Below are 14,549 nucleotides of genomic sequence, written 5' to 3'. Positions count from 1 at the left end.
CCACCGCTTAGTTCGGGGTATATAATTGAAAAAAAAAAAATTAGCGAAAATATTTAACTAAATGTCAAGTAGTAATGAACCAGACAACAAGGTTTGTTTTGAAAATTCACTTCGAATAGGTCAAATGTAAATAAAAAAAGTTTAAAAATTTTCATATTATTATAAAAAATGATTTAATGACATACATTATATCTCCAAATAATAAAATTTTAAGTTTAGGCAGTTCTTGCAAAATAAAAATTATACGTCACGGTAACAAAATACGAAAATAAAATTGAACATTTTGTGTTAAATTTAAGCAACGAAGTAGTTCGATTCAAACCAAATTCATATAGTATTTCGATCTCTGTTTCAAAATTTTGTCTAGAAAAATTTAGGACTTAAACTTCTTCCTTCCAGATGCGCCCATCAAAAGTTGCTTGAGGTTGTACTAATATTGAGAGCGCCACCTAATGTGAATTCTTCCTCTGCTCGTTGCACGTCGTGGCACTGTTGTCAAAAATGACTTTTCTCGTTTCAAAAATCATAACTTTTAAACGCATTAAGATAACGGAACGATTTAATTTTTCCAAGGCTGTTAAAACAATGAGTTTTTCCTGTGAAGAAAATTGTTTCCAAATTTTTCATAGAAGAGAGAATTTACAGAAAAAAAAAAACAATTGAAGAAAAACTTTAAAAATTGTCCTCAGTTTTGCAAATTTTGATAAAAACAAAAATTTTGACTACCTAAGTGTTTATAGGGTGTTCTTAAATAAAATTGATCAAAACAGTGGATGCTTAAAGTTAACAAACTTATTTACAAAAATTTTTTTATTAGGTACTTAATAAAATTGTAATTTCAATATTTTTTTTTAATAAGATCCGGAAAATTAAATGGGTTATTCTTGAGTATATTCTTAGAAAATACCTAATTTTTTCCTTTCAATTCTTTTGAATGTAGAAAAATACTCATGATTTTTAAATCGTTGTTCCACTCATTCCCTAGAGTGGCCCTCCGGTCCTGTTCTGTTTAAGGGCTACTTTAGACATTTGACTCTGATTTTAATTAGGGACTAGAAGTGTCTTTTCAAAAGGAGATAAAACACTTTTTGACTTTTCTCAGAAAATCAAAAATAAAAAGTAAAAACTAAATTGTGATATTTCATACGATTTTCAGTTTTCAACTACACACTATTTGTTGTGCACTAAATTAATAAGTGTGAAACTACCCATTGCCAGATTCTAAAATTCAGTATTCCAAAGTGCTGTATTCAAAAATAGGTACTGCTATTTAAAATTCTCTATTATAAAATTCGGATTACCAAAACTGTATAGATCTATACTTCAACTCTAAAATGGAATTGAAAATCATTAATCTTAAAATGCTCTACCGGTGATGGTCAAAATTTGAATTTAAAGTCAATTAGATTCCATGTGGGTAATTGTAAACAATTTCATGCTTTTTTTTTCTTTTGAAACTTGACAGATATCTTTAAATGCAATTCTTTTGTATAAATATAAAAAATATTTCCCAAATTGTTTAAATTACTGTCAAATCGCATATTTACAAATACCACACCATGTTTTTGTTTTATTACAAATTCTGGGTAAATGTAAACGGTGCTTTCAAATTTAGAAGTTCCTCTATTAGCAAAAAATATATGTTAACATTTACCCCCAAAATATGTTCACATTTTCTCATCATGGAAAAATATTCTTGGTAAATGTAAACACATGCAAATCGATTTAAAAATCCTGTATTTAAAAATTTTATAAAAAGTATTTGCAAATTATACTATGTATCTTAATTAAATATGCAAAAATATTTAATTTTTCTGAAAGACTAACGACTTGTTTGGCTCTTTAAAAAATTATCTTTCACGAAAAATACGCTCGTCGAATTTATTCGCTCTTGACAGCAATGAGTTTGACAAATTATGTAAAAAGATGCATGCGTATCCGCAATTTGTACTTAAGTATGCATCAAAGAGATTTAACTGAAGTTTGATATGAGCCATGTTTTCATTTCCCCCAGTTTACATTTACCCACATTAAAATTAAAATAAAAAATTTTTAATTTTCCGTAATTAGCTCAGGGAAAATAGTCAAAATATGGGCATGAAATCGCATTTTTCGCGGGACAAAATTTTTTTCATGAAATGTGTTCGGGTGGTTGTCCTTATCATAAAAGTCAATTTGTTGGCATAATTGGAGGTTGGGAACAACCGCCATCTTGGAAAAGAGATTGGTATCGTTTTTATTGAATAGCTCCATTGTTATTCATTTTAACAAAAAATGACAAAGGTAAGACTTATTAACAATAAAATTATCTAAGAAATGATATACAAAACAATTCCGTGAGTTGATTAAATAAAATTTTATAGTTGGTCAAAGTGCGGGTTTGTATCGCAAGGTTGGGACAAAATGACATTTTTTCATATATCTGACGAACTTTTGATTTGTTTGGATAATTCTTCAAGAATGAATTGTAGTACTTATAATTACCTATAAAATGAGCCCACAATCGTTATTGTCACCATCGTATTGTAGAAGTAATCTAACTCCGAAACTCTCCATGTACTAGTCAAAAGTAAGAAAAAAGCTGTTTTTTTGCTAGTAGGCCGAGAAAATTTTGGGAGTAGAGGTATAACCAAAATATAAGTACGCAGTTTTGCAGCCATACGCGTGTTAATGTCGATTTCAAAGGTCTGACAACTCTAATTTTGTGCTTTATACGGTTTTTGGGGGGTTAAATAACGTAAGTTTTCCAGTTAATGTGAATGGGCTAAATTTATACTTTTTGAAATTATAAATATACAAGCTGATGCTCTATTATTTTTCCTAAATCTGAACACCTCAATCTTGAGGATGTGACCAATAGAACTATATATAAGCCGTTTATACGATTATGTTTTAGAAGCTTTTTTTGTTTAGATTTTTGTTTGTTTATTTGAATTGAAAAGCCTGATATGGTTAGTTCAAAAAGCTTATATAATGAGTTCTATTAACCCCATAGCCGAGATTGAGGTGTCCAGATTTATAACAAATAAATAGCTCAGAATTACTTTTCATTTATTGAAATGGGAAACTTTTCTATTTTCTAATAAAATCTTAAAAATCCACAGTGGATAGTCATATAATAACTTATATTTTGAATTCCTTTACGAAATACAATGAGTGTAAATGCGATACCATTTTATATCCTCGCATTCGTTTTGAGTTAAATCAATGTTAGTTAATGACTTATAGGCAATTTACTGCAAAATAAACCATGTGCAGGGCCTATAAAAGCCCATAAAGCATTGTTTGTTGGGCGCCATTTAAGAAATAAAGAATAGATATGTTTGTACCTATTTTTAAATGTTATTAAAATAAATGCATGAATTCTTATAATGATGTACCTATACCTACTAAGAAATTATTTTCTGCAATGCGTTCAGTGTTAAAGCTTACCATATTTTTACAAACACCCCTAAATCCACATTACACAAATTTCCGTAGAAATATTAGTTTTTTTTTTTTTGCATTTTAGGAGTTTTCGTTGTTTTGGTAGAAAAATTCTAAACTCGTTAAATTTGTTTCCACTAAAAATTAAAAAAAAAAATGCATAAGGTGATTGATTTTTCTTATTCGCAGCTTGCTAATCGTCTGTTTGGATCTACCAAAGATGGTCGATGTAATAATAATAAACGTATCACAACTAATTCCCATACTAACAATAGCTTCACGAATAAATTATTTAATGTTTCATTCCCTGGATTCATTGTACATAATTTTAAATAATATTTCTATATAGTTTTTTTTTTCAGTGTAAATTCTTTATTAATAACTATTTTACTATTTTAGGCTGGCCTAGCTGGTGCTTTAGCACAAGTTCGTTTGGGTGAACCACGTTCCACCGAACAAGAAGCTTATGAAGCTTCAATGAGACGCCAATGCTGGGAAGTTGGAAATATTGACTACACAGGCCGTGACTCGTTCGACAATATCTGGAAGAAAATCACAGAAACTCTAGAAACGAAACCTGATGGCAAATCTGCTGATGGTAGTAATTGAAAAATATAATTAAAAAAATATTGTAAAAAACACACATACACAAGCATTATACGAATACAATGTCATATCAATTACAAAAAAAAAAAAAAAAACATCAACAACAACAAATAAGGAATGGTGTATTGCACGGAACACTAAAAAAAAATTACTATTTGATGCATGTACACTGAGAGAAAAAAAAAACTTCCTATTGAAAACTCTCACGACTATGAATCACTTTTTTTTATATAATTTTATTCTATTAGAATGTGTTATTTATTCACATTTCATCATTTTTTTTGTATTTTTTTTTTTGTTAGGAAAACAAATTTTATTTGCATTCTAAACTGTAGTTTGTGGTTATGTAAAAGATTTATTTTTGTTTTCAGCATTTATCACCATTATATATCATTATTTAGCTAGAAAAAAAAATGTTATTATTGTTGCTTATGTAAAAGTTAGAAAAACATAATAATAGTAAATGTTTTAAACATCACTATATTCATGGCTATGTATCACAAAAGGTAAAATTAAAATTTTATGTGTTCCTAAAATATTTTTATTCAAAAATGAAAAAAAATATAAATGATTCAAATACAGAGTTTTTTTTAAATTGTAAATGTTTTCTTTTTTTATTATTTTATTTTTTATAATTTAACTTTTTTCAGTTCTAATGTTATTAACATTATATTATTTTATTTTCAGCACTTTTACAACTTCGAAGACATTCATTTTTTTATTTTTTTATCTGTTGCATGATTTTAAAATAGAACTGTTGACAGATAAGTTTTTATTTTTATTACAGCAATCCATGAAATTTTATAACTTATTTGAAGTCTGTACTGGTCTCAATAACGGTATGAAGTCATTCAAATTTGTATCTCTGAAGTTCGGAGTTCCTAGAAAGCTTCTTTATGTCCTTCCATGCCTCTTTATCCTTAGGGTTCCTTTTAATTTTTTTTGAAGAACGCAGCTAAGAAAAAACATCGGTTTCTGATTTAACTGCTACCTTACATTTTAGATTCTAAAGTTTTAGAATATTGAAATCACAGAAAAAATTGTTCGCATAATGCTTTTTTAAAGCTTCTCATTTTACACAATTTCGATTTCAACAATTTATTTTTATACCTAACGTACAAATATGTATTTCAATTAAACTTGAAATGAGTCCTCTTAAAAAATACACAACTTCCAGTGGTTTCACTCTGAATCAGAAAAATCCTTCTAAAATTTCTAGACCGAAAACTGTTCTAAAGATATTGAGATCTACGCGTTTTTTCAAAATGGCGGAAGTCCCACAAGACCAAACAGTGAGGAAACTAAGATTTACACTCAGAATTAACCTATCTTGAATACTGAATCCGAACTTAACAGATTTCACCTGAGACCCAGCTTTAACGAACCTTTACCGCACTGAGCTTCATGAAGCTACTTTCCTTTCACTTTTTCTGTAGCTAAACACATCCTACGTTTTTTAAGATCCACCCAGGTCTTTGAAACGATGCAAACTAAGCACCAAAAAGCGATCTATCACTGGGGTCGTCATTTTTAAGGCTCTTGAGACTTTTTTTTTGCTGATATGTAGCTTAAATAAAATTCCACAGTTAGACATAAAATATTGGTCTTGCACTAACTGATTTTGTTTTTTTTTGGTCTCGGGATCTAAACGAAAGTCTTTTCAGCTTTGCATTTTTGAAATTAATTATATAAAATTAATGGCTTTGTAGCTAAGAAAGTTGGTTTGGTAGGACCATAACTCTTCACTCGTACATTTCTAAAAAAAATCATGTGTGCAATTCACAAATTCACAAAAAATAATATTTCTTGAAAAAAAAAAAAAATTAAACCATTAAAAATCTTACAAATTTTCTCAAAGAATAAAGCCATACTTAAATTTTTACAATGTGCAAAAAGTATAAAAATGATTTATTCAAAACAATCATTTTTCATGAAAAAAGCAAAAAAAAATCTTTTTTTTTCTTCTAAAACCATTAAATCCTTTTTTTTATGATAACTTATAATTAATTATATATAATCTATACAAAATCTACAAAAAGAGCAAGAATTTTTTGAGCCTAATCAGTTTTCATCAAAAAAAGCAAAAAATTCTATATTTTTTCTCTTCTAACACCATTAACTCCATTTTTTAATATGACAACCTATAATAAATTTTATATCATACAAAAGCTTATTATTTCACCTCTTATATGAGGCTTCAATCATATTTCTATGATGCCTACAAAAAATAGTAAGAATTTTAAAAGCCAACCATGTCGAAATTTCAAACTGAGATTACGGTGCTTCCTACACAGGTGGCTGGTCATTGGCAACAGATCTAAACCGGTGTTTTGAGGTATTTTTCAAATTTTTCAATTTAAGATTGTGTAACTTGTAGAGCACTTACCGTTATGTGTGATATATCAAATGAAAAGTAATATAATATCTGCGTGTTAAAGTTAAATCCAATTTAAGAACATCTTTTCACCGTTATCTCAGCATTTTGAATATGAAATTAATTGAATTATAGTTTATTCTGTTAACTATCTAAATTATAAATTTCATTAATCTATCTATTAAAACTAAAAAGTTATAATCAATTGATTTTTCTTGTCGCTTTTTCGTTTCATCGATACTGATGAAGTTTTATTTTTTCACCTACACTCAGAGAAAAAATAGTTTAAATCTGTATAACTATTTTAAATAGTCGTTTATTAACTATTTAAATAGTCACATATAACAAGAAGCTATCTTATTTGAATCGTTGATTTTCAAAACATGATAAGTCCACTTTTTTTCAAAATTCGTTTTTTTAACTGAATATGTTCTTGGGAGACAACCACACCTGCCTTCAAAATATGAAGCATCTACTCAGTCTATATTCGATTTTACAGCTAAGCGAAAAAAATTTGTATTGTCAAAACATCATAAAAGTCCCGGACTTATCATCTTTTGAAAATAAACAGCAACTTTTTTATGAGTAATTGACTACACATAGAGAAGCTGACTACTGACTCAAAATCTTAAGTTGAAAGCGTCTTTCAAGTAAAATAACTACTCGAAACATTATATTCTATTCCCAAATGCAATTGTTTGATAGACTGAGGCTTTAAAAAAATTGTATATTAATTTTAAAACTAATTTCACAGTCGTTTATTTTCAAAGTATGATAAGTCCAAAATCGTTTTTATTTTTTATCTTTTAAACAATCGCGATTGGACCGATTAATCGGTCCAAAAAGTAAACACCAAACGTTATTCTGTAGCTAGGTAAAAGTTGTACAAAATATATTTTTTATACATTTTGCTACTTAATAAAAGAAAATAGAACGTTTTTTTCTTCTCCTGAAAAATTTGAAATCATGGACTTATCATGTTTTGAAAATAAATGATTCATTTATAGAAGTCAACAAATTTGAGCGTTTGTTTTGAAATCGAAATAAGAACCATTTGTTTCAATCTTTTTCAAGAGTATTTGATTTTTCAGATTTTAAATTTCATTTGTTTGAGTTTAAGAACCAAAACAAGTTAAAAAATCCAAAACAACCGGTTAAAATATTCGTTATTTAAAAAAAAAATCAAGTATGTACATTATGAGAATCTTGAAATTTTTTAACTTGAAAACGACAGATAGGAGTCCTTCTTGGCGTACAAAATAACTTAACAAAAAAATCCATCTCATCAAAATGTATGCTAAATGCTCGTATAGTTCACCACGTATACGTAAGTAAAAATCACAGTAGTATTTTGTTTTTTTATTTGATGTTGTGTTAATATTCACCCCAACACAAAAACAATTAAATAAGAAAATCTTTTGACACAAACTCAAAACAAAATTTATTTCTTTTCATCGTATAAAAATACACTCCAACATAAGTTTTTAGAATTCTTCTCAGTAAACAAGACATCTTTTTTTTTAGAGAAAAACAAAAAAAAAAAATAGATAAAACCCAACGATTTTAAAGTTTACATATCAAACACTTTCTTTTTTGCAGACGAAAATGCTTCAATAACTTCAATAACACCACCTGAAATTGAAATTAAACAAACAGCTACGAAGCTTTTAACATCTAATTTACCAACTCCAAGTCCTGCTAAATCAACTACTATTACTACTAACAAACAAGCCCCACAACCGCCAGCAAGGCAAAGATCCAAAAAATCCAAATAGCAATTAATAGTTAACAAATGCTATGAATTTTTCAATAAATTAGCTTATAAGTTAAAAACAAGACAAAAACAATAAAATAAAAAAAATTAATTTAATTTTTAAAAAATAAATAAATTTATATTTCTTAAATTTAAAAATAATCTGTTTTAAAAAAAGGGGGTTTTTAGGCGCTTAAAAAATGCATTAACAAAAAAGGATTTTTAACAGCTCTAACGCAGGGTAGCCATATTTACATTTAAATGTCAATTTTTTTTTAAATGCAAATTGATTTTATAGGACAATTAACTTCAGCTGAAATTCAAGATGGTAAGATCGAATACGATCCCGTTACCAAGGCTAAAACATTGTACAAACACATTGAAGGTGGTTATGAAGTTCATATTACCACTCCTCAGCAAAATGGTACTGTGAAGACTCAAGTGAAGACCTTCTACGATCCAAAGCCTGTTACCGAAGAAGAACTCTTGAAGCAACAGCAAGAAAAGAAGAAGAGATCGAAGAAGTCATCCAATCAGGTTGTTCAAATCGACAAGAACACCACAATGATAACTCGCGATATTCCCGGTGGATATGAAGAAGTCTATACAACTGTTTATGATGATGGCTCAAAGAGCATGCGTACCAAGACTTTCTACGATGCTGTCGAACAAGAAATTGTCGATGAAAGTGATACCAAAGTTACACAAAAGAAGAAGCCTTCATCCAAATTGACCAGAACCAATACCGAAGAGGAAGAGAAGAATGTGAAGAAATCTACCAACAAACAATTGGTCGAAGCTAATCAGAGGAATGTTCGTCAAGTTGATGAAGATACCAATGAAGAATACAACTCTAGGTCTGAGTCGACTGTTGAGGAGACTCGTCGTGTTAGCAAGAAGACCGAAACTTCTGGCAAGAAGACTATTGTCCGTAAGGAATCAATTCAGGAAGAGAACATCAAGAGTGTGACCACTTCGTCTAAGGACAAGAAGAAGAAGAGCAAGAAAGCTCCTCCTCCACCAGCTGATTTCCCCCAAAATGAAACAACAACTGTTACTGCAAGCAGGGTTCCCGGAGGTAACGAATATACTTACAGTACCGTTTTGGAAGATGGTAAAACAATCACCACCAGCAAGACAATCTACGAAGAAGAAGAGGTAGAAATGACCGAAGAAGAAATTTTGATCTACAAAAAACAATTGAAGGATGCTGAGAAGCACAAGAATATCACAGCCCCCAAAAAATTGAAATCCGAATCGGGAACTAAGAAGATTGTTCCATCGGAAAATCCCGGTGAAGTGACAACTGTTGAGACAATCAAGATTGAAGGTGGTACTGAATATCGTTACACTACTGTCACAGCTGAGGGTATTGTCAAGAAGGCTGTTAAGACTGTTTATGATCCAGTGCCAAAGGAGAACCCAGATGATTCGGAAGAAGAGGAAATCATTGAAGATTATGAAGAAGAAATCATTGAGCCGGGCGAGAAGATATTCAAGACAATTGAAACTACTAAGACTTTGCCACAGAGGTCTGAAGGTGAGTTGAATTGTTGCATGATTGCGTTATGTTGTTGTTCTTAGTTAAATAACTGTAAAAATCGTATGAAGCACGATGGAAAACCCTATACCATATATCCTGATATAATTTGATGTTAATAACAATAATTCTTTGCAAATATATTTTGTGTTTATGACTCGAGGCATGTCAATAGTGACAGATTAAGAGGCTTAGAACACTCCCCTGTTGAATGGTCCTTAAAGACCGGTAATATCCTGTCGAAGGATATGAACTGTGTCGAAAATTTCGTGTTATTAACAATAAACTAAAAAAAAAAATTGCTTAGCTGTTATAAAAGTTTTAATCACTCTCATATTATTGGAAAGTCTCGATTCATAATTGTATTTTAAATAAAATTAACAAAAAAAAAAAAAAATTAATAACTATATTTATTGAACAAATGTTCATAGGTACATATACATTTCTTAATAAAATTCCACTAAACATTGTATTTAGTATAAAAAAATTTGCATTATTAAAAAAATATTTATCGCATTCTATTATTTTGCATTAAAAAAAAAGTATTGCTAGTGAAAAATTTTCTGCGTTGAAAATAAAAAATCACATCAAATATTTTTTTTTTAAATATTTCGTTTTTTTTTGTAAATAACAATTTTTTTTTAATATTCATCGAATTTCTATTTGACTATTTGATCATACTTAAGGTATTTCATTTATAATATTGAACCTAATGTAAGGCCAAATAGTCAAAATTGTAAGAAATTCGACGAATATTAAAAAAAAGTATTTAACGCACAAATTTTGCATTGATTTTTTTTTCCTATGCACAAAATTTTTTATTTGCAATAAATTTTTTTTAATGAAAAATATTTTTATTTACATTAAAAATTTTATTTTCAATGCAAATATTTTTCAGTTGCAATAACATTTTTTTATTTGGAGCAAATATTTTATTTTAAATTTATAATGGAAAACTAATGCATTGAAAAAAAATTATTTTTTAACAACCCTGATTGATTGATTTATTTATTTGAAATATTTGAAAACGTAGAATTTAACTTGCCAATGTCGGTAGATTGGCTGTGGTTCAACTTTTTTTCAATTATGGTTATGGCTATTTTAACATATCGCACTAGTATTACAACACTGTAGTAACTCAAATTTTTTTTGAGAATTAACAATAACTTCAAATATATACCATGCAATATTTAAAATAATTACTAAATAGAAAATTGCAATTGCAATATGACCCTAACAAAAAAATCATTATCTTGAAATCTACAAAATTTAGTGAATAAACAGTTTTATTTCGCTGATTCAGCAAGAAAATATTGTTTTGAGTTGCAACAGTTTTGTAAATCAGTGCTAAATCTTAGATTTTCCAACAAATTTCAGTGGAAAAAAGTTTCTAAACCATGGAATAAATATTTGTACAAATGGCCCTTAGAAAAAGAACAATAGTTCCGATGATTTTCCAATCTATACTTGTACTTCTTTAAGGCCTGATCACACTAAAGGAGAATGGGCAAGTTTGTATGGAATGTGGACGTTGAGCGGCCAGGAATGAATTTGTTATTTTTTGATTTAGTTAAGGTTTACATATATTATGGAGAAGTTTTATAATTGTGACGTACTCCAAAAACGGATAAAATGCATTTTTGCATATAACACTTTATGCAGATTGTCTCAAAGTTGTATCTTAATTCTTTATCTGTGTATTTTAAGTGTAAAATACGATACTCTCTCACTTTCCCTAAAACTGAAGACCTTTATCTTGAATATCCAACCACTAGAACCCAAAGTATAAGCATTTTAAAACAACAGTTTCAAGACTATTTTGAAAGTTTCGTTATTCAATTTTTTGTTAGTTTGAAATTGAATTGTTTGAAAACTTTCGAACAAAATCTTGAAGTGGTTGTCTTAAAAATCTTATATTATGAGTTCTATTAGTCGGATTTTCAAGAGTAATGACTTCAGACTCAGGGAAAATGACAGAGCATCATATTTTATGTTCCAAATAAAAATATAAACCAATTTGTCGTTCATACATTGAATAATGCATTAACGATACTAATACTGCATTTTCTTACATTCTTAACGCAATATTGCGAAACGTCCATAGTAAAAGTTTTTCCTAAGTTATAGTCCTTTCATTTGATACCAATTTTATTAATGGCCGCTCAACGTCCAAAATGCCCATTCTCCTTTAAGCTGACATATTTTTCTCCGTTTTTCTTCACTTTTTTTCGTGCGCTAAAATTTTGGCAGATGTTAAATGTACAGTAGGTTGTAAATTTCCATTCTGTGATATTTTGAAATGAAAACAAAATTCCCATTTTCACACTAAACTCGATTCTTGATTTTTGAAAAAATTCAAACAAATATCTAAATCTTTTCACATGATAAATTATTTATCACAACCGAATATTTTTGTGAAAAATAATAAACAAATAAAAAACACAATTAAATAAAAAAAACAATCTCAACTATACCCAGATTCGAACCTAGGCCGGTAGGAGTAAAAGGCCTTGTTCACTAGGCTCATTCGAATTTTTTTATTAGGAAAACTTTTGTTCATATAAGCTGCTAGGATATATTTTTCTCATTTAGTACTTTTTAGTACACATTTGTCACATTGAGTTTGAGAATCGAATAAGGGGTGCTTGTGAAGTGGTAAAATGGAAAACTCTGTGAAAATTGAAATGATATTATCTTTATCACTTCACAGCTTCACAGATCGGGAATTGACCCCTACACTGAGGGAAAAGCTACCATAAATCAACGTAAGATCAATGAAAACCACATTTATTTAACTATTATTCGGAATGATTTTGCGTTGAAGATAAACATTTTAAAATCAACGTTAAAAAAAGGTTAATTTTTGATGGTTTCGTATCTTAAAGTCACATAAATCCAAGTAGTTCATCTTTGAAACAACGACGTTTCAACTTCAATTTATTTTTTCCCTCAGTGTAGCTCAGCTAAATTTTGGAGAAATTTTTTTTAACCTATAAGGTTTAATGGAACGATATTTTCCTAAGGAGCATACTATACCTACGTATTAATTGGCAGTAAAAATTTTAATACCTCGGGGGATATGTGCTTCGAAGATGAACTGTCAGTCAACAAAAGTTTTCAAAGTTTTGAGAAAACTTTTTTATTTTATGCGGATTTTACTAACCGCTAGCTTACTTACTTACTAGATCCAGTTCACACATTAAATTGCACCTCAGAAACAGTTCTCCAGATAACTTTCCCCAATTTGACATTTCAACTTGTTGCATCTACAACCTGGTCGCCCTATAAATGAAAAGGTTTCCCTCTGTTTCTCTGCTTTTATATGTTAATGTTACATCTATTAGCTATTAGTATATTTTTGTAAATATTTGTTTTTTATTTGCATTTGGCCCAATATTTATGTGAGTGACTTTATGTACATTAGAGTGGTTCTGTCTTTTATGGGTTTTTTTTTTCGGAAATTGCACGGACATCAATTACTTCTAAAAAAAAAACGAAAACATTTTTTTTTCTAATTTTTGCGGATTTTTATTTCAATTTTATATTCCGGTACATTCCATGAGTTTAATATACCTATACAAATCAAAGGAAATATTCGAAATGTAAATTTCCCGTTAAATCCGGAAGAGGAAGGAAGTCAAATAAAAATCTAAAAATATTAAGGGAAATTGTTTCTCAACATTTAAAACCCGATGGCTGCTATCCAACTGCATGTCCCGGATAAGAACCAACCTAATGTACATACAATTTCCAAATTGAAACACATAAAACCCAAATCAATAAATAAATATTTAATCATAATTCTTCAAAACCATAAAATACAAAAAAGTTTTTGAAAACTAAAATTTGTTTTAGTTATAGATAATAAATTCTTACTAAACATTTAATCTTATGCACAAAAAAATTACTAAAATGTGTAATAAGATACTGAAAATCTACAAAGATTTATTAAATTTAAACTAAAACTTATTCTAAATTGTTATAAAAGCATGAAAAATAATTATTCGGGTACAAAATTAAGCATGTGAACTTTTTCTTAATTTAACATTTAAAATTAAAATAAAAACATTTTAGCACAAATATTGAAGAATATTAAATTAATTATATATATGTTTTTGTATATTATGTATGTGTATATTGTATATAAATAATATAAACGAATCGTACAAACACGCCTAACAGTGAATTGATGTGCCAAATTGTGAAATTTTCAAAATTTAAAAATAAATTTCAAAAAACAAAAAAATTAAATATTAATTTCGCAGAAATCGTTGAAGTTAAAACACCAAAGAAAAAATCCTCCAAATTGACCAGAACCGATACACAAGAAGAGGAGACCCGCATGGTTGAGAAGAAACAAAATGAAATGACAGCTATCAATCAAAAGCAAAGCAATGTCCGTATGATGGAACAGGAAGAACATACAACTGGTCGTTACAATGTCCGTCGTGAATCTAAAGTCGAAGAAACACGCAGCATGACACAGAAAATTAAGATCTCTGGAAACTATTAAACAAAAGTTAACTACTTACATAATTTAAATAATGCTATATTTTCTTTGACGTTAATAACATTTTGCAATTTTTATTTTTTCAATTTCTATAATATCTTAATAAACACTCAATATTATAAGTTAGTAAATAGTGTAATTCATCCATTCTTGATTTTTAACATGTTTTTTTTAGTTGCAACTATCACTATTACTTTCTTTTTTAATATCTTACAATAAAAAAAAATACTTATCGCCGTAAAAATATATTGTTTTTGTAGTTTTATTTCATTAATTTTATTTTATATTTTAAAATGTTTTAAAATGATGCAAAAAATGCTCCTATTTTATAAAGCCTGGT

At 28.6% G+C, this 14,549-nt stretch overlaps 1 protein-coding gene across 7 annotated transcripts in view; it reads left to right on the top strand.

Annotated features, from left to right (window-relative positions):
- The window catches only part of LOC129906626 (glycogenin-1-like), a 172,535-nt gene that overhangs the window by 21,841 nt on the left and 136,145 nt on the right, over positions 1–14,549 (top strand). For 3 of the 7 annotated variants that reach the window (XM_055982442.1, XM_055982446.1, XM_055982447.1), the window contains 2 exons: positions 3,826–4,024; positions 8,006–8,239. In XM_055982442.1, coding sequence (XP_055838417.1) covers positions 3,826–4,024; positions 8,006–8,181 — 375 coding nt within the window. In that variant the 3' untranslated portion in view covers positions 8,182–8,239. Of the gene's footprint in view, positions 1–3,615; positions 3,778–3,825; positions 4,047–8,005; positions 8,240–8,457; positions 9,700–13,964; positions 14,450–14,549 lie in introns of those variants that run through there. The other 4 variants (XM_055982444.1, XM_055982443.1, XM_055982445.1 and 1 more) reach the window with 4 other exon arrangements.

This window comes from Episyrphus balteatus, chromosome 1 (genome assembly GCF_945859705.1).
Source record: "Episyrphus balteatus chromosome 1, idEpiBalt1.1, whole genome shotgun sequence".
In the NCBI taxonomy this organism is placed as follows: domain Eukaryota; kingdom Metazoa; phylum Arthropoda; class Insecta; order Diptera; family Syrphidae; genus Episyrphus; species Episyrphus balteatus.
This window is presented reverse-complemented; position numbering and strand designations above follow the sequence as displayed.